The sequence below is a fragment of the Bombina bombina genome, chromosome 6 (genome assembly GCF_027579735.1).
Source record: "Bombina bombina isolate aBomBom1 chromosome 6, aBomBom1.pri, whole genome shotgun sequence".
NCBI classification, from domain to species: Eukaryota; Metazoa; Chordata; class Amphibia; order Anura; family Bombinatoridae; genus Bombina; species Bombina bombina.
Genome location: NC_069504.1, coordinates 786,427,090 through 786,454,195, shown reverse-complemented (window position 1 = coordinate 786,454,195; position 27,106 = coordinate 786,427,090). Strand labels below are relative to the sequence as shown.

General features: G+C 32.9%; 2 protein-coding genes across 2 annotated transcripts in view; both read right to left on the bottom strand.

Moving 5' to 3' along the window:
• Window positions 1–16,331: 16,331 nt before the first annotated feature.
• Window positions 16,332–18,737, bottom strand: LOC128664613 (nodal homolog 2-A-like). The gene is made up of 3 exons (XM_053719429.1): window positions 18,455–18,737; window positions 17,093–17,844; window positions 16,332–16,484 (listed from the first exon to the last, which is right to left on the bottom strand). Exons 1-3 carry the CDS (start codon window positions 18,735–18,737, stop codon window positions 16,332–16,334), a joined length of 1,188 nt encoding a protein of 395 aa, XP_053575404.1.
• Window positions 18,738–25,308: 6,571 nt separating this feature from the next.
• Window positions 25,309–27,106, bottom strand: part of LOC128664612 (nodal homolog 2-A-like) — a 3,676-nt gene continuing 1,878 nt past the window's right edge. Inside the window, exon 3 of the mRNA XM_053719428.1 lies at window positions 25,309–25,461. Within this exon, the coding sequence (XP_053575403.1) occupies window positions 25,309–25,461 (153 nt within the window). The remainder of the gene's footprint in view (window positions 25,462–27,106) is intronic.

Here is a 27,106-nt window from a genome sequence, read left to right as displayed (position 1 = left end):
AGTTTTAAATAGGTATTATTCAGATTTCCTCAGCATTAAACAGTTACATCAAACTTCACAAGAGACAACTTACCACTAGTTTAGAAAGAATATGCAAATCAGAGCTTAGAGAAAAAGGGGTGATTTCCATGATATACATGGATATTCAAGCTAATAAGCTTAATACCAAATCTAACATCATTCTGAGGTGGGAGGAAGACCTGGGTCTTATACTCCCGAGGGAAGAGTGGGACCAGATATTCCACGAGTCTTGCAAGGGCCTGGCAACTGCATATTTACGGGAAAACAATATAAAAACAATATTTAGATGGTACTTAACCCCGACTAACACATCTCATTTTTCAACTAATAAGAGCAAACTATGTTATAGAGGGTGTGGAGAAAGGGGTTCATATAGGCACATGTGGTGGGACTGCATAATAATTAGGAATACTTGGACTAGGTTCAATGAGTTACTAAGCTATCTATTAGACGAACACATAACATTGACCATGGACCAAGCACTTTTAAATAGAGACCTGCCAGGATTTATACCGTCAATAAATAAGTTTACTAAAATTTTGTGTACAATAACTAGAATATGCTTAGCCAAGTATTGGAAAATAGGTAACCCGACTTGGAAGGAAGTTACAGATAAGATTCAAGATATATATTCTTTCTCAGAGGGAGCTTCCCGACTGCAAGGAAATACAGACCAATTTCAGAAAATATGGTATTACTGGATTTTAAAGGGGAGCAGCCCAAAGATATAAAGGAGGTTAGGGGATAAGGGATACCCTATAAGCGGGGATATCAATATAGAAAGAGGGCCACCTATGGAGTTAAGGGACCGTTATCATGGTGCTAACCCAATACCCATCCGATAATACTAATAAGCCACTATAAAATGTAAAATAGCTGCACAGAGAAATGTTTTTTGGGTTTTTTTTTTTCCTTTTTCTTTTTCTTATTTTATTTTCAGTTTTTATTAGTTATAAACATGTTAGTGGTTATGTTATTTGTTAATTCAGTTGCAATGTTAAACAAGAATATGGTAAAAATCATTTCCAGGGCACAAAGGAAATTAATTGCTATTAATCTCTCAGTCTTAAGATACAGTGGCACTCATTATAGCTGAGGTCTATAAGAGAATAAGCAAAAAATGTTTTACGGAGCCGCATACTGTTTCACAAAAAAAAAAAGGAACTTGAGCAAAGACTTGTAAAGCAATGATGCTAAGCTGAATGGTAATCTGTATAAGAAGTATAGACCTTTATTGACAATGTAACTGTTGGATGACAGGTATTTGTATATGCTTTTGGAACTGAAATAAAAATTCTTTTAACATAAATAGGTATTATTTAGTTAATAATTGTAACTTTAATTTAGCTCTATTTTAATTATGTTAAAGTTAGGGGGGTTAGACTTGGGGTTTATGTCAGGGTGTTAGGTTTAAACGTATCTTTTTTTCCCCATAGACATCAATGGGGCTGAATTACAAAGCTTTTCATTCTGCAGTCGCAGGTGTTAGGTTTTTTCTAACCCGCTCTCCCCATTGATGTCTATGGGGAAAGCGTGCACGAGCACGTCAAAACAGCACTTGTATTGTGTGCAGTATGGAGCTCAACATAGCCATATTGCACGCACAAGTTGCCTGTTTTAAAACTTGTAATGGCAGCGCTATAGAGGGTTAAATAACACAACTTTTGTTGCGTTCGTTAAATTCCCTATAGCGCGCATCTACCTGTTTATGTGCTAGCTGGCAAAGGTACTTAGCCATCTATAAAGTGTTTCTCTTTCATCCTAGTACAACCTTACTTTGTAGGACTAGTTATTATCTTCTGTAGCTGTCTGATTAAATACTCAAATGGCAAAGACTAGAAAAATGTCTTAGCGTAAAACTATGTTTATGGTAAATATAATATAACTGCAACATAAAACCAATTTCAAATAGAAGTATGATCATATACATTTGTACATACCCCTTACATTTAGACTTAGGAAAGCATCAGATTCCTGAAGGAAAAAAGGTTTAAAATACGTAGATTTGAATCATTGTCCATGATGAGGGTTTTGTAAAGTTGCATCATGTAGGGGGGGGGTATTTAGTACCCTGAGATTGCCTGTTTATATGAAGGGTGCTTGAAGCTTTCAATTCCACATAGGATCCTTGAAGAGAAACTCTAACACTTTTTCTCTCCTTGTGAGCAGGCAGTACATAAATAAGGGTGAAGAAGTTTGTGCAAATGATAATGCTTAGTAAAGTCATCTCTGGTCAGATATGGCTTGCCCCAAAATGTGCTATTTCTCAGAAGATCTAAGGTGGAATAAGGGCATAAAGGTTCCTTAAAGGGACACTGAACCCAAATATTTTCTATCGTGATTCAGATAGAGCATGACATTTTAAGCAACTTTCTAATATACTCCTACTATCAAATTTTCTTCATTCTCTTGGTATGTTTATTTGAAATGCAAGAATGTAAGTTTAGATGCCGGCCCATTTTTGGTGAATAACCTGTGTTGCTCTTGCTGATTGGTGGATAAATGTATCCACCTATAAAATGTGCTGTCCAGAGTCTGAACCAAAAAAAGCCTGATGCCTTCTTTTTCAAATAAAGATAGCAAGAGAACGATAAAAAATTGATAATAGGAGTAAATTAGAAAGTTGCTTAAAATGCCATGCTCTATCTGAATCACAAAAGAAAAATTTTGGGTTCAGTGTCCCTTTAACTTTATATAGTATTAACCAGTGTATTTTCATGGTTCTTCACACCTATGAGCCCTTGACATGAATGACACCTTCATCAAAAAGTATGAGCAAAGTCAAAGTCAAATGCCAGTTCACCCTTCTTTCTTGTTGTGAACATGAACAATAAATAGATTTCAACATAGCATATATATTCAGACATATACTCATATATCTAGTAACCCAAATTACAAATAAATAATATCTAGATAATTAATAACCACTCATCTAATAACAAACTCCATACATTGATTATTAACTCTATGTGCTTATATTTTCACATAATTATATACTTTTGAATGCCTAATAAAATGTAATGGTATTTTATTAATATATTAGATGCAAATAAATAAATTAGATAGATATATTTTAAACATCTGCAAAAAGACAATATACGTTTTTGGAAGCTAAACATAGTATATTTAAAGGGACATAAAACCCCATTTTTTTCTTTCATGATTTAGATAGAGCATACAATTTTAAACAACTTTCGAATATACTTCTATTTTCAAATTTTCTTCATTTTCTTGTTATCATTTTTTGAAAAGCAGGGATTTAAGCTTAGGAGTGTTAACGTTTCCGCAGCACTATATGGCAGCAGTTTTGCAACAATGTTAAACATTAGCTAGAGCACTAGATGGCAGCACTATTTCCTGTCATGTAGTGCTTCAGGCATGTGCACGCTACCCACCTAGGTATCTCTTCAGCAAAGAGTATCATGAGAACAAAGCAAATTTGATTATATAAGTAAATTGGAAACTTTTTGAAAATTACATTCTCTACTTGAATAATGAAAGAAACATTATACGTTTCATGTCCCTTTAAGAGAGTGTGTGCATGTGCGTGTGCAAAAGCCATAATTCATTTTGTTATAAACATATTAAACATATCAACATATTCAGTTAATATTTATCTTAAATCCACTTTCAGTCACCACTTACCTTATAATAATCTATAAAACAATATTGATATAGTTTAGAATTAGCTAAGATATGCAAATTAATTATTATATATGCTATGTTAAAGGGACAGTCAACACCAGAATTGTTGTTGTTTAAAAAGAAAGATAATCCCTTTATTACCTATTCCCCAGTTTTGCATAACCAACACAGTTTTAAACACGTTTTACCTCCGTTATTACCTTTTATCTAAGCTTCTGCTGACTGCCCTCTTATTTCAGTTCTTTTGACAGACTTGCATTTTAGCCAATCAGTGCTCACTCCTGGGTAAATGCACGTGCATGAGCTCAATGTTATCTATATGAAACACTTGAACTAATGCTCTCTAGTGGTCAAAGTGTATTCAGATTAGAGGTATAAGAAATTAGCATATGAACCTCCTAGGTTTAGCTTTCAACTAAGAAAACCAAGACAACAAAGCAAAATTGGTGATAAAACATAATTTATGTAAGAACTTACCTGATAAATTAATTTCTTTCATATTGGCAAGAGTCCATGAGCTAGTCAAGTATGGGATATACTAGGGGCAAAGTTTCCCAAACCTCAAAATGCCTATAAATATACCCCTCACCACACCCACAATTCAGTTTAACGAATAGCCAAGTAGTGGGGTGATAAAGAAAGGAGTAAAAAGCATCAACAAATTAATTTGGAAATAATTGTGCTTTATACAAAAAAATCATAACCACCATAAAAAAGGGTGGGCCTCATGGACTCTTGCCAATATGAAAGAAATTAATTTATCAGGTAAGTTCTTACATAAATTATGTTTTCTTTCATGTAATTGGCAAGAGTCCATGAGCTAGTGACGTATGGGATAGCAATGCCCAAGATGTGGAACTCCACGCAAGTCACTAGAGAGGGAGGGATAAAAATAAAAACAGCAATTTTTCGCTGAAAAAATAAATCCACAACCCAAAATATAAGTTTATTCTCATGAAATGAAATGAAAAAACTTAAAACATAAGCAGAAGAATCAAACTGAAACAGCTGCCTGAAGAACTTTTCTACCAAAAACTGCTTCCGAAGAAGCGAATACATCAAAATGGTAGAATTTAGTATATGTATGCAAAGAAGACCAAGTTGCTGCTTTGCAAATCTGATCAACTGAAGCTTCATTCTTAAAAAGCCCATGAAGTGGAGACTGATCTAGTAGAATGAGCTGTAATTCTCTGAGGCAGGGCTTGACCCGACTCCAAATAAGCTGATGAATCAAAAGCTTTAACCACAATGTCAAGGAAACGGCAGAAGCCTTCTGACCTTTCCTAGAACCAGAAAAGATAACAAATAGACTAGAAGTCTTCCTGAAATCTTTAGTAGCTTCAACATAATATTTCAAAGCTCTTACCACATCCAAAGAATGTAAGGATTTCTCCAAAGAATTCTTAGGATTAGGACACAAGGAAGGGACAACAATTTCTCTATTAATGTTGTTAGAATTCACAACCTTAGGTAAGAATTTAAATGAAGTCCGCAAAACTGCCTTATCCTGATGAAAAATCAGAAAAAGAGATTCACAAGAAAGAGCAGATAATTCAGAAACTCTTCTAGCAGAAGAGATGGCCAAAAGGAACAACACTTTCCAAGAAAGTAGTTTAATGTCCAAAGAATGCATAGGCTCAAATGGAGGAGCCTGTAAAGCCTTTAAAACCAAATTAAGACTCCAAGGAGGAGAGATTGGTTTAATGACAGGCTTGATACGAACCAAAGCCTGTACAAAACAGTGAATATTAGGAAGCTTAGCAATCTTTCTGTGAAATAAGGCAGAAAGAGCAGAGATTTGTCCCTTCAAGGAACTTGCAGACAAACCCCTATCCAAACCATCCTGAAGAAACTGTAAAATTCTAGGAATTCTGAAAGAATGCCAAGAGAATTTATGAGAAGAACACCATGAAATATGTCTTCCAAACTCAATAATACATCTTTCTAGAAACAGATTTACGAGCCTGAAACATAGTATTAATCACTGAGTCAGAGAAACCTCTATGACTAAGCACTAGGCGTTCAATTTCCATACCTTCAAATTTAATGATTTGAGATCCTGATGGAAAAACAGACCTTGAGACAGAAGGTCCGGTCTTAATGAAAGAGGCTAAGGTTGGCAACTGGACATCTGAACAAGATCCGCATACCAAAGCCTGTGCAGCCATGCTGGAGCTACCAGCAACACAAACAATTGATCCATGATGATTTTGGAGATCACTCTTGGAAGAAGAACTAGAGGCGGGAAAATATAAGCAGGTTGGTAACACCAAGGAAGTGTCAACGCATGCACTGCTTCCGCCTGAAGATCCCTGGACCTGGACAGGTACCTGGGAAGTTTCTTGTTTAGATGAGAAGCCATCAGATCTATTTCTGGAAGACCCCACATCTGAACAATCTGAGAAAACACATCTGGATGGAGGGACCACTCCCCCGGATGTAAAGTCTGACGGCTGAGATAATCCGCTTCCCAATTGTCTACACCTGGGATATGTACCACAGAAATTAGACAAGAGCTGGATTCCACCCAAGAAAGTATTTGAGATACTTCTTTCATAGCTAGGGGACTGTGAGTCCCACCCTGATGATTGTCATATGCCACAGCTGTGATATTGTCTGTCTGAAAGCAAATGAACGGTTCTCTCTTCAACAGAGGCCAAATCTGAAGAGCCCCGAAAAGTGCACTGAGTTCCAAAATATTTATTGGTAATCTCGCCTCTTGAGATTCTCAAACCCCTTGTGCTGTCAGAGATCCCCAAGCAGCTCCCCAACCTGAAAGACTCGCATCTGTTGTGATCACAGTCCAGGTTGCACGAACCAAAGAGGCCCCTAGAACTATACGATGGTGATCTAACCACCAAGTCAGAAATAGCCGAACATTGGGATTTAAGGATATTAATTGTGATATCCTCGTATAATCCCCGCACCATTGATTCAGCATACAAAGATGGGGAGGTCTCTTATGAAAATGAGCAAAGGGGATCCGTCCGATGCTGCAGTAATGAGACCTAAAATTTCCATGCACATAGCTACTGAAGGGAATGATTGAGACTAAAGGTTCCGACAAGCTGAAACCAATTTTAATCGTTTCTTGTCTGTTAGAGACAGAGTCATGGACACTGAATATATCTGTAAACCTAAAAAGGTGACCCTTGTCTTAGGAATGAAGGAACTTTTTGGTAAATTGATCCTCCAACCATGTCTTTGAAGAAACAACACTAGTTGATTTGTGTGAGATTCTGCAGAATGTAAAGAATGAGCTAGTACCAGATATCGTCCAAATAAGGAAACACCGCAATACCCCGTAATCTGATTACAGAGAGTAGGGCACCAAGAACTTTTGAAAAGATTTTTGGAGCTGTCGCTAGGCCAAAAGGAAGAGCGACAAATTGGTTATGCTTGTCTAGAAAAGAGAATCTCAGAAACTGATAATGATCTGGATGAATCGGAATATGAAGATATGTATCCTGTAAGTCTATTGTGGACATATAATGCCCTTGCTGAACAAAAGGCAGAATAGTCCTTATAGTCACCATTTTGAAAGTTACATAACGATTCAAAATTTTCATATCCAATAAATTTTCTTTCTTTGGGACAATGAATAGATTTGAATAAAACCCCAGACCCTGTTCCTGAAACGGAACTGGCATGATTACCCCTGAAAGCTCTAGGTCTGAAACACACTTCAGGAAAGCTGGAATGCATGAGAGAAAATATCTTCTCACAGGAGGTCTTACTCTGAATCCTATTCGATACCCCTGAGAGACAATACTCAGAATCCATCGATTTTGAACAGAACTAGTCCAAATATCCCTGAAAAATCTTAATCTGCCCCCTACCAGCTGAGCTGGAATGAGGGCCGCACCTTCATGCGGACTTGGGGCCTGGCTTTGGTTTCTTAAATGGCTAAGATTTATTCTAATTTGAAGAAGGTTTCCAATTGGAAACAGATTCCTTGGGGAAAGGATTAGGTTTCTGTTCCTTAATTTGTCGAAAGGATCGAAAATGGTTAGAAGCTTTAGATTTACCCTTAGGTCTTTTATCCTGAGGCAAAAAAACTCCCTTCCCCCCAGTGACAGTTGAAATAATTGAATCCAAATGAGAACCAAATAACTTATTACCTTGGAAAGAAAGAGATAGCAATCTAGACTTAGAAGTCATGTCAGCATTCAAACATTTAAGCCACAAAGCTCTTCTAGCTTAAATAGCTAAAGACATAGATTTAACATCAATTTTGATGATATCAAAAATGGCATCACAAATAAAATGATTAGCATGTTGAAGCAAGCGAACAATGCTAGACAAATCAGAATCCATTTCATGTTGCGCTAATATATATATATATAATATATATATATATTATATAAATACATAAAGTGCCAAACCATAGCTGAGAGTGTCTTAAGTAATGAAAACATACTTACCTGAAAACACCCATCCACATATAGCAGATAGCCAAACCAGTACTGAAACGGTTATCAGTAGAGGTAATGGAATATGAGAGTATATTGTCAATCTGAAAAGGGAGGTAGAGGATGAATCTCTACGACCAATAACAGAGAACCTATGAAAAAGATTTCCCACAAGGAAAACCATTGCATTCAATAGGTGATACTCCCTTCACATCCCTCTGACATTCGCTGTACTCTGAGAGGAATCGGGCTTCAAAATGCTGAGAAGCGCATATCAACGTAGAAATCTTAGCACAAACTTACTTCACCACCTCCATAGGAGGCAAAGTTGGTAAAACTGAATTGTGGGTGTGGTGAGGGGTGTATTTATAGGCATTTTGAGGTTTGGGAAACTTTGCCCCTCCTGGTAGGATTGTATATCCCATACGTCACTAGCTCATGGACTCTTGCCAATTACATGAAAGAAAAGTAAATTGGGAAGTTGTTTAAAATGACATGCCCTATTTAAATCATGAAAGTGTTTTTTTGGACTTGACTGTCCCTTTAATCTTTTCATTGAGAATTTGTATTAAAAAAAAAATCTGATAAATGAGATGTTTTAATAACTAAAAATGTATATATCTAAAATATTCTTGTCCATGAACGATTTATTTTATTTATAGAACTCTAGTCAGAATTTAAAGCATTCGAAACAGAAAATAATATTTCACCTTCCTTTTATACACTTGTTATTTATAGATGCTATGGTTTTGGTCCTTTATTGCACGCACCTACCACTTCTGTGAACTTCTAGTGCATAATCCTGAAGCACCTCTTCTTTATATATAAATTTTAGAAACATTATTAAAGGGACATGAAACCCAACATTTTTCTTTCATGATTTAGATAGAGAATACATTTTTATAAAACTTTCTAATTCACTTCTATTATTTATTTTGCTTCCTTCGCTTGTTACCTTTGCTGAAATGTTTATCTAGAAAAACTCAGGAGCAGCAAAGAACCTAGGTTCTAGCTGCTGATTAGTGGCTGCATATATATACATGGCTCACCCATGTGTTCAGTCAGCAACCAGTAGTTCATTGCTGCTCCTTAAACAAATGATACCAAGAGAATGAAGCACATTTGATAATAAAAGTAAACTGGAAAGTTGTTTAAAATTGTATGTTCTACCTAAATCATGAAAGAAAAAAAAAATTGGGTTTCATGTCCCTTTAAGTGTAAGGGATTTTCTATTTTGTCTTTATGATTGTTTGTCATGTAAATGCATAAAGTATCACAGAGCCTTTTAAACTATTGATTTGCTCAGAAAAGTCTTTAAAATGATTTCTTAACATGATATATAGATAACAAATATTATGGGGGGTTTTTTAAAGGCCATGATACAGAAAACATTTGCTGTTCCACCTAAAAGACAATATTTTAACATTTACTATGTGATTTTTTTTTTTTTCTTTTAAATTTTTTTTTTAGATATTCCTGTGCTGAATAAATCCAATTGTTTAATGTGGAACATTTCCCTATCAGCAAATGAACAACAGATTCCTAGGACTTAGTTGTAAACAACCAGACACTTCCTTAACCCTTTCATGACAGGATTAATTTGTCTAGTTTGGAACAACAAATTGAAATCTCGCGATTGTGCACGTGATCGCAAGATTTTAATGATGGAATTGGGTCAGGGGGCGTCCCTATGACGCTAGGCACAACCTCCAGACCGCGATCGCATCCTGGAACATCAGGACAGCCAAACAGCTAGGACGTTCTATTCCGTCCTAACGGCGCTAAAGCCTAGCGTGTTTAGGATGGAATAGAACATCAGAAAGGCATTAAAAGGTTAAACAGCTTTTACCCTTTCACATAAAAGCTATTTTTAAGGATGTTTTACTATTGTTTGTGTTAAGTAATTTTAAAAGGTTTTCTGTGGGGCAATAACTTAAATTCCTTGAAGTATGTTTGTTGACTTTTTTAAGAATTTAGTTTGGTTAAAATGACAAATGTCTACCTGATGTTCTAACAACATTTACAACACCTAATTATTCGACAACATTTACAACACCTAATTATTCATTCTCTTGGTATCTTTATTTGAAAAAGCAAGCATGTAAGCTTAGGGGATGGAACCTCTTTGGTTCAGCACCTGGGTAGAGCTTGCTGATTGGTGTCTAATTGTAGCTATCACTAGAATATCCCTTTAATTATCATATTAAAGTGCAGAAAAATAATACAGGTTGCACATTGTATGTGGAAATGTATTCTTTATATATACACAATAACATGTGGCAAAATAAAATGTATTGAATCGTATAGTATATATTTATAGAATTAAATAATATCAGTGGCCTACATACTATATTCTTAAACTTGCATCACACAAAACCCATTAAAATTATTAAAAAAAATATTTAGTTTGGATTAGCAAACGGGAATTATTTACTCTGTAGAAAGTAATATAGATAACTTTGAACCAAACAGTCTAGTTTTTGTACAGTTTTATAAATAGCAATAACCTAATTTTTAATATATGATATTCTACCCTTTGGTAAATTTGTGAATTTGTTAAAAATGTGAAGTTATTATTCACAGTCTTAAAGTAAATGTAAATTTAAATGAATAAGTGCCCGGTTTTTAAAAATACTATTAAATTAAAATTTACATTGAAGTTTTTTTTTTAAATACCATTTTCTTTAGGAAAACAAGACCCGCGATCCTCCGCCCGCAACTCCTCTGTACTAAAAACGGCAATGACGAAAACGGCTTCCTCCAATCGTTGCAAGCACCCCAAGACGTTCAGCTTGTGAGGCCACACAACGATTGGGGGAAGCCGGTTTCATCATTGATATGCTAAGTACAGCAGTAGAAGCGTGCGGAGGATCGCCGTCTGGTTTTCCTAAAGAAAAAGGTATTTAAAAAAACAATGCTTCAATGTAAATTTTAATGAATGAAAGTGCCCCAGTTTTTAATAGTATTTTTTTAAAAAAACGGGCACTTATTCATTCAAATTTATATTCACTTTAAGAAATCTGTTGAACACATAGTCTTAGAAATGTTATGCTTTACCTTTTAAGAAATTGAAATATTTCAGTTAACTTAAGCATAATTATAAATTTGAAGACCATTTTTCAGTATTAATGTTTATCTCCATAAAAATATATGCATCTATGAAGGAAGGTACAGTATCACAGTGCTAATAGTTTAAATGTGTTGCTTTTGGTTTGAGTATAAAAAATATTTAAACAAAAATAAATGGAATTAGTTTTTTTATTAACCAATCGCTTGATAAATAATTAGGATATAATCTCTTCTGTAGGAATTATAGTTCTTAGAGGGAAAAAAAGTAAATGCTTATTTACTAATTTTTCTCAAACAATACTTGAAATGTTGTATTTTTTTAAAAAGATAATCCCTTTATTGCCAATTCCCCAGTTTTGCATAACCAGCACTGTTATATTAATACACTTTTTACCTCTGTGATTACCTTGTATCTAAACCTCTGCAGACTGCCCCCTTATTTCAGTTCTTTTGACAGACTTGCATTTTAGCAAATCAGTGCTGACTCATAAATAACTCCACGGGAGTGAGAAAAATGTTATCTATATGACACACATGAACTAGCCCTGCCTTACTGTTAAAAACTGTGCACTGAGATAAGAGCAGCCTTCAAAGCTTTGGAAATCAGTTCGAACCTACCAAGAGAACAAGGTAAATTTGATGATAAAAATAAATTGGAAAGTTGTTTAAAATAGCATGCCCTATCTGAATCAAACATTTAATTTCGACTTGATGATCACTTTAAAAAAAATCTTTTTTCACGCTAAAGAACAGTATTTCAATTTTGAAATACATTTAACCCCTTAACGACCGAGGACGTGCAGGGTACGTCCTCAAAAAAAAGGCAGTTAATGCCTGAGAACGTACCCTGCACGTCCTCGGTTTGGAAAGCAGCTGGAAGCGATCCTGCTCGCTTCCAGCTGCTTTCCGGTTATTGCAGTGATGCCTCGATATGGAGGCATCCTGCAATAACTTTTTTAAGCCATCCGGTGCAGAGAGAGCCACTCTGTGGCCCTCTCTGCACCGGAGATCGGTGGCTCCCTGCGTTGGTGGGTGGGATCCGGACCGGGAGGCGGGTGGCGGCCATCGATGGTTTGTAAATGCCTTTTTATAAAAAAAAATAAAGATCAGCAAGGTGGTGGGTGTTTGTCTGTGTGGGGGGGGGGAAGCTACACTACAGAAAAAATCCAAATAAATATAAAAAAACCACTTTTTTTTGCAAACTGGGTACTGGCAGACAGCTGCCAGTACCCAAGATGGCCCCCAATGAGGCAGCGGGGGAGGGTCAGAGAGTGGTTTTGGGGGGGATCAGGGAGGTTGGGGGCTAAGGGGGGGGATCCTACACCCTAGCATATGTAAATATGCTAAAAAAATTTTTTTTTTTTTTTAAAAAAAACCCTTTTATTTTAGTACTGGCAGACTTTCTGCCAGTACTTAAGATGGCGGGGACAATTGTGGGGTGGGGGAGGGAAGGGAGCTGTTTGGGAGGGATCAGGGGGTGGGATGTGTCAGGTGGGAGGCTGATCTCTACACTAAAGCTAAAATTAACCCTGCAAGCTCCCTACAAACTCCCTAATTAACCCCTTCACTGCTAGCCATAATACACGTGTGAGGCGCAGCAGGATTTAGCGGCCTTCTAATTACCAGAAAGCAACGCCAAAGTCATATATGTCTGCTATTTCTGAACAAAGGGGATCCCAGACAAGTATTTACAACCATTTGTGCCATAATTGCACAAGCTGTTTGTAAATTATTTCAGTGAGAAACCTAAAATTGTGAAAAATTTAACTTTTTTTTCAATTTGATCGCATTTGGCGGTGAAATGGTGGCATGAAATATACCAAAATGTGCCTAGATCAATACTTGGCGTTGTCTACTATACTACACTAAAACTAAAATTAACCCTACAAGCTCCCTAAAAGCTCCCTAATTAACCCCTTAACTGCTGGGCATAATACACTTGTGGTGCGCAGTGGCATTTAGCGGCCTTCTAATTACCAAAAAGCAACGCCAAAGCCATATATGTCTGCTATTTCTGAACAAAGGGGATCCCAGAGAAGAATTTACAACCATTTATGCCATAATTGCACAAGTTGTTTGTAAATAATTTCAGTGAGAAACCAAAAGTTTGTGAAAAAATTTGTGAAAAAGTGAACGATTTTTTGTATTTGATCGCATTTGGCGGTGAAATGGTGGTATGAAATATACCAAAATTGGCCTAGATCAATACTTTGGGATGTCTACTAAAAAAAAATATATACATGTCAAGGGATATTCAGGGATTCCTGAAAGATATTAGTGTTCTAATGTAACTAGCGCTAATTTTGGAAAAAAAGTGGTTTGGAAATAGCAAAGTGCTACTTGTATTTATGGCCCTATAACTTGCAAAAAAAAGCAAAGAACATGTAAACATTGGGTATTTCTAAACTCAGGACAAAATTTTGAAACTATTTAGCATGGGTGTTTTTTGGTGGTTGTAGATATGTAACAGATTTTGGGGGTCAAAGTTAGAAAAAGTGTGTTTTTTTCAATTTTTCCTCAAATTTTATATTTTTTTTATAGTAAATTATAAGATATGATGAAAATAATGGTATCTTTAGAAAGTCCATTTAGTGGCGAGAAAAACGGTATATAATATGTGTGGGTACAGTAAATGAGTAAGAAGAAAATTACAGCTAAACACAAACACCGCAAAAATGTAAAAATAGCCTTGGTCCCAAACGGACAGAAAATGGAAAAGTGCTGTGGTCATTAAGGGGTTAAAACAATATTTGTCATTATATGTGTTTAAATTTAAAACAAATTAGTTCATTATCAAACTAGAACAACATAATAAATTAACCTATGAGAAATTAGGATATAAGAGTATAGCAGTCTCTTATTAGTTTATTAAAACAAATCTACCAGTGCCTGAAATTGGAAGAGTGATTTAAAATGAATATATTTTATCGCAACACTACCGCCTTCAAAAAACTCAACCTCCTATACAAAAAAATACCAATGTTCTTAAAGGGACAGTACACTGTAAAATTGTTTTTCCATTAATGTATTTTAAATAAATTGTTATACCAGCTGCAGAGTATAAAATATTTGAGAAATTGCATTTTCATGCTTATTTGTGTATATGAAATAGCTAATTTTGTGCTTTGAAACCCCAGCCTATTACAATGGGTTGAACTTAAAGGTGATATCAGATCTCATTATGTTATCACTTTGTGTACACAGACTTGCTTCCTTATCTTTTATTTGGCTGGAACACCAAAGCTCAATACATAGAGAGAACAATGGACAATTATCATTTTACTACTTAACTATCCTGCATCCCACTGAGAGTGTAACTTCTTCTGCTGGCTGTGTTTACTTAGGCTTGTCAATAACATATACTCCAGTATCAAAACTTTCAGTATAGGTGGCTATACCACAGGCTAAATCAGCTATTTCAAATGTTGAAATAGGAGTAAAGGAGCTACTGGTAACCAATTTAATACACTCTAGCAGGTAAAAAGGATAATTGGGAATAATGTAAAGGGGAGATTTTTTGGGTGAACTGTCCCTTTAATTATAAAACAAAATTCTAACTTATATTTACCTTGCCTTTACCTGAAGCCCAGTTCATTGTTTTGATAGTTAGCACTAACAGAGCATTTCCATCTTCATTCTTGCATCATTTTTGTTCATATTAATAGTGTATTCTTATTTTTAGAAAAAAAAAATCATCCATGAATCATTAATAAATCAAACTAATAAGCATTGCTGTACATGATCAATGTTGGGTCTTTAACCAATCAAAAGAGTAAACAGGCTAAATTTTTACTGTGACTTTGACCATCCACGTTCATGATTGGTCATCCGTATTAGCCAATTAGGACTGGGTTTCTTTTTAATATAAAATGGAACACTTAAGAAGAAACAGAACACAAAGAGCTTCAAGTGAAAAAAGTATGGATGATGGTGGCCAAAACATACTGAAGAATGAAGATTTATCAACTAATCTAAAGGTAAAGAAAATTAATATTTATTATTATTAATTAGAAGTTTTTTATACTTTAGGATTAGGTTTTTGGAAAAGGTTTAGATGAGGAATGGTTCAGCTATTTTTTCTGGTTAGATTTGGTTAGGTTTACTCAGTTCTTTTGAGCCGCCATGCTTAATTTTATCTAACTAAATGCTACTTACGACAGCTAAATTGTATAGAAGTTATTCGGGAGAGTAATAGTGACATTCGTACTGTTAATATTTCGTTTTACTGCTTCCCTAGACAGCACTAACTGGTGCTAGTACTAGGGAGATGCCACAATGCTTTAAACACGTAAAAGTTGAACTACTCAAGTGTTATGGTTGACCCACAGATATTTATGGAAAAATGGTTGCTGCTATTCTTCTATAAATAAAAAAACTCTTCTATATACTTTCATTATAAATTGTGTCCCCATTTCCTGTAATTCCATTCTGAAATTGTGAGCTTTTCAGTTCCTGTTAGAAATCAAGGTGCATAACACTGTTATATTCCACACAGCCATTGGCTGCACACTATAGTGACCTATTTATAACTGTCCCTAATTGGCCACAGCAGAGAAGGTAAACCTAAGTTACTAAATGGCAGCTCCCATTGTTTTATATACAGTAACATGTTACACTTATTTTGTCAGTATTGAAACAGCTAATGAAACTTTAAAAAAATACATTTACATGTTATTCTCAGACTAATCTTTTCTTTGAATGCATCATTTTATTTAGTGTTTAATGTCCCTTTAACAATTTATAGTACTGAGTGTGTTTGTTTTAAATTAATGTTTTTGAAAATAATGTCTTCATGATTTATGTGTGTGTATAAAATAATCATATGTATTGTGCATGATACATAACAATATCTGGTTGTATCCTTGCCAAGTTTCAAAGCATAGATCAGTGAAATAATTTGAAAAAAACATGCATTTTATATTTTTTATTAAACAATAAATACATTATAGTAGTTAAAACGTGTATACAAGCAGTTGCCATATCCCTTGTTTAGATTAACTGAATTATTTATAATATATAAGCATTTCATTTTAAATTAAAATTGTATTAGAACTATTCTCATAAGTGCCTTGATATAACCTTAGTGGCAAAAAACAATGTCCTTCGTTAAATCGAAAAGTCTTTAGTGGAATATAAATGTCCTTAGATAAATCCTTATTGTCTTTAGTAGCATCAGTAATGTCTTTAGCGGCATCCGCATTCTTCTACAATCATGTCCTCATGGTGTTTAAGAATAACTTTATCGCCTTCATAGTGCAGCAAAGACAAGGGCGCCATCTTTATTGGGACACAGGATATGCATTCAACTCTGTCATTGTCATACAGCTTCAGCAGACTCTGTAAGACAAAAAAAATGAAACATTAAAAATTATGAAAATGTAATATATATAAAGGTTTACTTGCTAACAAACTGGATATTCATAAGGGTTTAAAAACATAGTACAGTTTTCTTTCTTTCATGATTCAGATAGAACTTGTGGTTTTAAACAACTTTCCAATTTATTTCTATATAATTTGTTTTGTTCTTGTTGTATCCTTTGTTGGGTAGGCTTGGGAGCTGCTGTTTGGTTGCTGCACATATGTGCATCATATTATTTGCTAACCCAGTGCATTGCTGCTAAAATAGTAGAAGTAAGTTGGATAGTTGTTTAAAATTGTATTCTCTATATGAATCATGAAAGAAAAAAATTAGGCCTCATGTCCATTTAAGGTGTTTAAAAAAAATAGATGGATTTGGATGGTAATGTTATATATTTCTATTCTAAGAAACACAATAAATGATTACTATATAATTAATGTATATATAGTATTAACATGAATACATCTTTCTTAAATATTTTAGCATTTTAATATATACATTAATTTCTTTCTTCAGTACTTTTAACACCATAAAATTTCATATAGCATAATAATTAGAAACAAAGTATATTAAACATATCTCTTACCTTTATATAGGCATGGTTTGTAGGGTTGAACTCTTCATTCAGAGGGGTAGGACATGTTCCCTCACACCTGTAGGCATTAAATTTCTTGGGATAAATAATCTGGTCACCCCATCCAATCTTTTCAAAATCAACAATCATATCTACCTTTCTGCACAGGGGTTTCCCATCATCCACTGGTCTAGGATGAATATTGTTCATCATTAGGCTGTGTTGCTGGTCAAGTCTATTCCTCCTGTGTCTCCTAACACCAGATATTGCTGCAAGGTTCTCTGCACTGACATACTTAGAGGTCTCAACCATCCTAATAAGGCTGTTAGAGTTGGAGACTGAGGGTTTGTCCTTAGCAAAAACAACCAGCAGAACTTTTTCAGCACCAAGATAGGACTTCTGGCTGAGATCTGTATTCTGTTTCTCTTTTACTGCTACTATACTGAATGTATCTGGGTTTTGCTCTTTCATGTCCTCAGCCTTTATATATTCACCACTGGGGAACTTGTTTTTCTGGTGAAGATAATATTGTAGCATCTTGGTGAGGTTGAATACTTTCCAGGAGTCTTGAGGGTTGGTGTTAAATGACCCAAGAAAGACCTTTTCCTCCCCATCCTTGCTATGGTAAATGTCCACTGTTGCTGCTGTTAAACTCTGAAATGCTGGTACATTAATTCTTAGTTCAGCCAACTTCAGCTCAGTGTTGCTTGATACTGAAGACATATCAAAGGAAAGAGTCCAGTGATTGGCAGATTGGGTGATTCCTAAAAAGACACAGACGGATCATATTAGAGACTCATTACGCAATAACACAGAACTATGTGATTTTTTTGCATAATCTTTTAGAATATAAATGTTATTAACAAAAAAGCTAAAACTCCCTTTTCAATTAAATTGTATTACTAAAAAATGTTTTGTTAAAAGTGCTAGAATATAACTGTTTTTACAGCAACCTGAATATACGGTTAAGTAACATCACCCTAATTTTTATTTTCTATTATTTTCAAAATAAAAACAACAAAAAAACTATTGCATTAACCCTTTAAGGACACAGCTTTCAGTTTGCTCAATTGTTTTATGACGGAAAAATTCCGTCATATGTCCTTAAGAGGTTAAGATAACAAAAGTAAGTTAGGGTAATAACTATATCTGCTAGCTAGACAGGAATGTAAGCTCTAACGAAAACCTACTTTATATAGAGCTGTCATATTACTCTCATTATTTTATTGTCAAAAGGTATAACATTGAAGTAACTATTATTATTTTTATCTATCTATCCTATGTAACTTGCCTAAACTTTGCCTACATACTAAACCTGTTATAAATACAAAAATAAACACATACTTATTATCATGGTATCAATATTGTACATACCTTTTGCAATCAGGCTTACAACAGCATCAGATTGCTGAAGGACGGGATGTTCTAAAATAGATAGAGTTGAATGATTTCCCATGATGAGAGTCTTGTAAAGTTGCATCATATATTGGGGGTATTTCATATCCTGGGATTGTCTGTTTATATGAATGCTGCTTACAGCTTTCAGTTCCATATAGGATCCTTGGAGAGGAATCCTACTGGTTTTTCTTTCATTATGAGTAGGCAGTCCATGCACAAGGCAGAAGGTGGTGCAAAGGAAACACTGTAGCATGTTCATCTCTGGTCAGGTATCTCTTGCTCAGATAGGTTTGCTTTCTCTGAAGGTCTAAGCTGGAATGAAGCCATGAAGGTTCCCTGAGTTTATATAATGTTAACCAATGAGCTTTGATGGCTCTTCACACTTAAGGCCCTTGATCTAAATGTCACCTCCATCAAAAGGTAACAGCTTTAAAGGCAAATTCCTACTTAAGCCTTACTTTTTGTTATGCAAATGACCAATAAGAATACTTCAAGTTACCATAGGCATTTATATTTATACTGGTATATCTGGAAACATATCACAAATCACTAAATCTAGAGAATAAATTACCACATATCTAAAACAAACTATATGACATTTAATTTATGAATTATTATCAGATATGTATTAATAGATTTTATTTTTATATAGTTATCTACTGCTGTATATTTAATACAAAATAGACATAGATTGCTTTTAAATTCAAATTAATTACATATTAATAAAGATATATTCTACAGGTTTAACAAACATATGAAACATAACTATTCATATATGTTTTGAAAATAATAGATATGTTGTGGCAATTAATCATAATTTGTACATAATATATGTGTAACGTGTGTGTAAGTGTGCTGTGGTGGTTTAGTTATAAAAGATTACTTTATAATGAATATCATTATCTATATAAACCTCTCTCTTTATATTCAGCAATCTATTATAACTTGTGCACAGCAACACACTTACACAAACATATCACACATATTATATATATATATATATATTATATATATATATATATATATATATATATATATATATTATAATATATATATATATATATATATATATATTGTTTAAGATGTTTGGTGTGAGTCTCAACTTTGTCTACTGTAATCCATGCAGAATCATAATAATAATAATATATGGAATTTATTGATGTTTGTCTTGAATAGAAAACAGCTATAGTTTTATTGTTAATTTAGCACATACATTTTAGATACATATTGAAGTATAAATTAACATACATAAAATATTACTATCCGGAATTATATCTTATATCATTTATACAATTCTAGTAATGATTCAGATTCATTTTATGAAGTACTTGACACTTACACTTGACATGTAAAATGCTCGTATTTATTGGATTATTTGATACTTTGTATTAATATACCTATTAAACTCTGTTTGTGTTTCTACATATATATCTAGAACCAATATTACAAATCACTACAAATTTTAATGGAATAATCATATATCAGAACACTTCTTCTTCTTCTATAGATTATTATCAGATAAGTGGTTATTAATTTAAAAGTTTGCAGAATTATTTTCTGTTGGACTTTAAGTGACAAATAAACTGGACAATAATTAATACATTAGACGAATTTAATATACACATTAAATATAACTATTAAATCTGCTTTTCAGCAGCAAATATTTTGTAGACACTACACTATTGTGGAAATTAATTATGTTCTGTATAATAACATAATATGTGTAATATGGTTGCTAGATATAATGGACTGCTGGAATAATGAGTTATTCTTTATATATGCATATTTGATGTGTATAATAATAATAATAATAATAATAATAATTTCTCCTTCTGTAGATGTCTACATTATTATATCATCAGTATATAATATATCTTTAGACCAAATTCGGAATGTAAAATCACATAGTATTAGTACCCATAATTAATATCTTTTTTTTTTTAATACAATTCTAGCCAAGATTTAATTTCATTCTAAGAAGCATTTTGCATTTCTTTAATGCAACCCATAGATCATGTAAATTGATCTTATTTCTGGGATGCTTTGATACATTGTCACATAACACCTATTACTTTTAGGGCACACACCACTTATTTGAAGGTAGTGATTTCAAAGGACATAATGCTAAAACATATATTGTATTCTTCTGAGAAATAATATTATAAAATGTGTTAGTTTTTTTTTTTTTTTCTTTTTAGAATTTTAGCTTTTAGACACTAAAATAATCATCTGATGTGTTAATAGTTGTATGGAACCTCTTAACTTTAATGGCCCATCCCAAAGTTCATTGAACAAGTTAAATTTCAAATTGTCTGTAAATACTTTTTGATAGTGAAAATATACATTTTTTTAAAAGGATATATTTAATCAAATTTGTTATTTGACTGTAGTAAAATTACTAAAATATTAAAAGTTATTATAATCTACCTGTTCAAACATAATCATCAGAATGAAAAAATGTATTTGATAGCATAAGTAAATATATTATTCATATGTGCAATAAAATAGTACCAAATAACATTGTATTAAATCCTGCATATTATGAGAATTATAAACAAATCATTAAAATATTATGATTTACACATGACATTCTGGCAATCTTTAAGAGATATGAGTAAAATATATTACTACATATTTACCTACCAAAAGAAAATAATATTATACATACCTTTTCAAAAGGATTTTAGTTTTTATACAGTTTTAAAAAAAATATTTTAATTTTATTTTTTATTAGCAGCCACTTGACTTAACTGCAGAATATAATAGTTTTTTTTATGATAATTATGTTGTGTTCACAGGAAAGTGAGATAAAAGGCAGTCCTGCTTATATTAAATAAAAATATTTGTTTTAGAATTTAAATGCTATGGATATGATAGTGGTCATTATATATAAATATATATATAATTATTTTTTTAATTATTATTGTAATGAACTAGAACAATATAATAGGTGATTGTAAGTTAGGTTAAGGAGAAGATAGGTGAAAGCTAACACTAAAAAATTAAACATTAAAATTTATAATAAAAATTATATTGCATTCCCATACCTACCACCATTTAGAGGATACTATCTGCAATGAGGATATGGTGTCTTAATTAGGGAAATTGGCAGGTGGAGTTACAACAAGCTGTGAGTGAAGTCACATGACCTCATGTGAAAAACTGGAGTGGGAGGAGTTGAGGTGACCTGGGTAAAAAGTGGGTGGATCAAGGGCATGTCTATGTAGGACACAACAATCTGGGAACTTTATAAGGCCCTGGAGAGCTGCAGGAAAGGCTAAGGACAGAGCTTCCAAACTGCTTCATATATGGAGCCCCATGACAGCCCTGCTAAAGTAAGCTTTGCAAATTTAAAATGAAAAGTGGTGAAATGTCAGATTATTTGTATGATGTAGGCAAGTACCAGAGTTGCTGATAAACACTGTTTTAAATGACATGACATTATCAGATATTTCATATAAAATGTGGTAGGAGAAGAGGAAAAAGTTATTAACAAGAGAACCAAGGATGATGACATAGATGAAGACTCACAATATACTGTATATCACTGTCATTAATCATAGCCTTGAATGGATTACTGACAAACTAGTATATCAGAATATATTCTAACCTGGTAAATAATAAAGGTATTATTTTGTGGCATATATTACATTCTGTAAATGGATAATATCTAAAAAAAATGTTTTGTTCTTATTGCAGTTTCAAATATTTAAAAGTTTGGGAACATCTAACTTTATTTCCCAGAAGATGGTGTTGAAAAATGCAAATTGATGTCCTTTACATGCAATTTCTATTTCTTTCAAATTGTTATATGCTATGACATCAAACACAGTGGTACAAATATATGAGACTTATAAAAATCAATACATGGGTGTTTTCCTGAAAAGCTTACAATTTTGAGGTGAGCCAAAATGTATAACAGGAAAAAATATATTTTATTTGTTATATTGTAATAAGCTATGTTTATCATTTATCATTTATCCAATAGAACTTAGTCTAAGAGGAAACAGTAATTATTTGAGATTCAGGAACAAATAATCACAGTCATCATAGGATAGATAGAGGAACAGAACAAAATGCCAACTGAACTGTATAATTGAGTACACTCACATACTGGACTGGGTGCACTTTTCATAACCTTAGCAGCATTTTCAGATTAAACTGAATATACAGTATGTATATCCCCTAACACTGACGGCTACCTGACAGCAGACTGGGTGGGCGCAAATCCACCTTACCATTAAACACACTTCTGAACAAAGTAACAAAAGAAATAAGCTGACAAATGGCAACAAATACTAAAAAAACATAAAATAGATGATTTAAAGGTACACTAAAGTCAAAATAAACTTTCATGATTCTGAAAGATCATGCACTTTCCTATTTACTTACATTATCAAATTCTGCAAAGTCTTTTTATATTTAAACTTTCTGATGAACCAGCTCCTACTGAGCATGTGCACAATCTCACATATTTATACCAGTCTGTGGTTGGCTGATGGCTGTCACATGATACAGGGGGCCGGCAAATTGGAAAATAAATACATTTGTCAGAAAAAATCTACTGCTTATTTGAAATTCAGACTAAGTACTTCTGTATTGTCTTTTATTATGCATTTTTTAATTATTTAATTTTAGTGGTCCTTTTATTACATTTTAACCAAAATATGATAATTCTGAATTCCCCAAAATTTGCATCATACTTTACTGTAGATAAATGTGGTCTCCCTTAAAAATACATCCAAAACCTGAAAATGGACTTTACTCATAAATCGGACTGGTCAGCATTCTTAAAATGGTGCCCCATCCCCACTCAAACTCCTTGCATACCCCCATTTTACCTTATATTTGCATCATAAGCGTTTTTCAGAATTTACTGAGTTTATTGTCCTTCAAAATGTGTGCCCGCACAAATATTGCTGCCCTAGACACAGGCTTTGTTGGCCTAGGCCAAAATACAAATGTACTGAATACTGATAATTATTTTACTCAAAAACGTATATTCACTGGTTAAAATAGCCCACTTATTTTGAATATCAAATGTAACATTCAATTTTTGTTATATAGAATGCATGAACATTTCAATACTCCCCATCAAAAATGTATAATTTATTTATTATATATATTAAAAAGGCTCTTAGTGCAAATCAAAGTTTAGATAGTTGCTGACTGGTGTGTACCGTACACTAGCTTACATATCAATAAAGTTTATACAAGAGTATGACCAATCATTGGCTAAAATATCTGAGACTGGCAGCAAGAGCACGTAAGAGGTAGCATTAACCACTTGGTTTGCCAACTTTTTTTAAAGAAAATAATGGAGACTTGACAAATTTTATAGTAGTTATTGAACCAATACTTTATTTTACAATTTTATACAGTTTGGTACAACAAAATTCTTCATACAAATCATCTTCATTCACACAGTCTGGCTTAATACATTCAACAACTTCCTGCAGATCCATTAATTTTATTTCTCATTTAAGGCACTGTGGGGGTAAAGGCATTAAAAGGCCAGATACATCAAAATTATTCTTTAAATAAGATTACAAGAGTCAAATATTAAAGTGACACTAAACCCAAAAAAATTCTCTCATGATTCAAGTAGAGAATACAATTTTAAACAACATTCCAATTTACTTGTATTATCTAATTTGCTTCATTCCTTAGATATCGTTTGCTGAAGAAATAGCAATTCACATGTGTGAGCCAATCACACGAGGCATCTATGTGCAGCAACCAATCAGCAGCCACTGAGCCTATCTAGATATGCTTTTCAGCAAAGTATATCAAGAGAATTAAGCAAATTAGATAACAGAAGTAAATTAGAAAGTTGTTTACAATTGTACTCTCTTTCTAAATCTTGAAAGAAAAAATTTAGGTTTCATGTCCCTTTAAATGTTTGAAATTAACATTTTACATGTTGTAAAAAAAAAAAGGATAGAAATATATTCAAAGTACAAATAAATCAGGTAACCTAGGATACTGTAAAAATAAAACTACCTTAAAAATCTAAGCAAAATATGTAATGTGTTTATTTCTATGATAGAAAATTATATGTATGTTAAACTGGAAGATAATCTAAGGTAAAGTAACCTTATAATTTCCACCCCTTTTGCAAAGAATAGATTGAGGTTTGCCCATCTATCTATCTATCTATCTATCTATCTAAATATGTTATGATTACCTATCTACAGCCTAAACATAAAATATGGTATTGGACAAAACATTAAAAATATTTCATAAAAAAATACTCAATATGGATTTAACATAGTAGAATATATTTATTAGTCAAAATAATTAAGATAGACAAGTTGTAAAAAATAAAATAATTATTAACAAAATATATGAATCAATGTATTGTACAATCAGATATACCCATAGCTTTGTACAACCATCCATACATCCTTTAGGATGGAAAAAAATATGCAGAATTTAGTGCAGGATAAATTCCATTATTAAAAAAAACTCAACTGTAAGTATAGCTATTGATTGAAATTATTTAACAAATAATACTTTACTCAGTCCTTTTATTACAAATTAGCTTATAGTATTTAAATCTTTTATAATATGAATAGATTGCATTGCATAGAAACACTTAGTTGTGATATAACCAGCTTATAGTAATAAAATCCTTTACAGTATACAATATAATATTTAATATGTATGTATACATTTAAAAGTCAATAGTTGTATCCACTATTTTCCTTCGTGCCTTTTTCCTTTAGCGGTATCACAATCTCATTTAAGTAAAACCAGTGTACCAATGTCCTTAGAGGAATTGAAATGTCCTTAGGTTTACAATATCGTTTGTGGCATCTGTAATGTCTTTAGCGGCATCCACATTCTTCAACAATCATGTCCTCATGGTGTTTAAGAACGGCTCTTTCATCTTCATAGTGTAGCAAAGACAAGGCTCTCATCTTTATGGGGACGCATGAAATACATCCAGCACGGTCATTGTCATACAGTTTGAGTAGACTCTGTAAAAAAAGAAAAAAAAAAGAAAATTGTTAGTGTTATATTTTTAAAATGTATTACTTACAAAGATAATGGTATATACATAAGTTTGTCATGATCATAGATCTGATTATTAACAAGCTAAAGCGGCCTTTATGTTCTTTTCTTCTGACAAATACAACAATTTGATATTTAAATATCACATATATTAAATTGAATCAACTATTTGGTACTAATCATAATATTTGGAAACTTAAAGGGACACTGAACCCAAATTTGTTCTTTTGTGATACATATAGAGCATGCAATTTTAAGCAACTTTCTAATTTACTCCTATTATCAATTTTTCTTCGTTCTCTTGGTATCTTTATTTAAAAAAAGAAGGCATCTAAGCTAAGGAGCCAGACAATTTTGGTTCAGGACAGCACTTTTTTATTGGTACTGTCCAATCAGCAAGGACAACCCAGGTTGTTCAACAAAAATTGGCTGGCATCTAAACTTACATTCTTTTTTTTCAAATAAAGATACCAAGAGAATGAAGAAAATTTGATTATAGGAGTAAATTAGAAAGTTGCTTAAAATAATGCTCTATCTGATCCAAGAAAGAAAAAAAAGAGAATAGAATTAGTTAGACAAAGATCCCCCTTTGAAATAATCTGTTCAGGAAATCAATTAGTAAAGGGGACAATATCTTTGATATATAAATTATTGATTACAGCAACAACTTTAGAGTTACCAACATATACCAAAGCTTGGTCACGAAAACTAGTAGTACCACCGACAACACAAGAATGGAGGGTAATTTTTCAACGTCATGCAAAAACCTCAATATCAGCCAGTATACAGGAGACAAATTATAAATTATTGATGAGGTGGTATTTAACACCTAATAGGATTAAAACAATATTCCCTAACTCTTCAGGACAATGTTGGAGAGAGTGTGGAGGAAAAGGAACACTGATACATATCTGGTGGTCATGTCCAATAATATTTAAATTATTGGTCTTTAATAATTAGAGAAATAAATAAATTATTATCAATACAACTCCCATTAGAGCCAACAATAGTCCTATTGTACAAGCATGCTTTAAAATTATCAATGGAACATGATAAAGCATTATATATACTTTTAAATAGTGCAAAGCAGACAATACCGAGACTATGGAAACAGAAAAGAGCCCCAACAATAATAGAATGGCAGTCGCAAATACAATATTCTATATCCATGGAGAAACTACATTACCAATCAGTGAATCAGTTGGACCTGTATTATAATATAAAAAATCTTTTACAAATTAAAATATGAGGAATATATTTATGTATTATATTGGAGTAGTTATAAAAATTATCTGTTGCTGAAGACGTTATAAATAATAATATAAGGTTATATCCATGAGAATAATCTTCCTTTGTTATATTTTTTTTTTCTCATTTTTTGTTAGGCTTTACATACACATGGAATTATTAACTTGCCTTTTTGTTAAGGAAAATGATTTCTCGGACAGCAAGAGACCCCAGGGAACCTGAAGGGGTCTTTTGATGGACTATTATGGACTTTAATTTAATATAGAAAGGAGAAAAGAACATATAATGATCAAATGTGTTAAATATGATTTATTAATTATGAGGAAGTTCTATAATCGTTCTTTTTGTTAAACATTATTATGT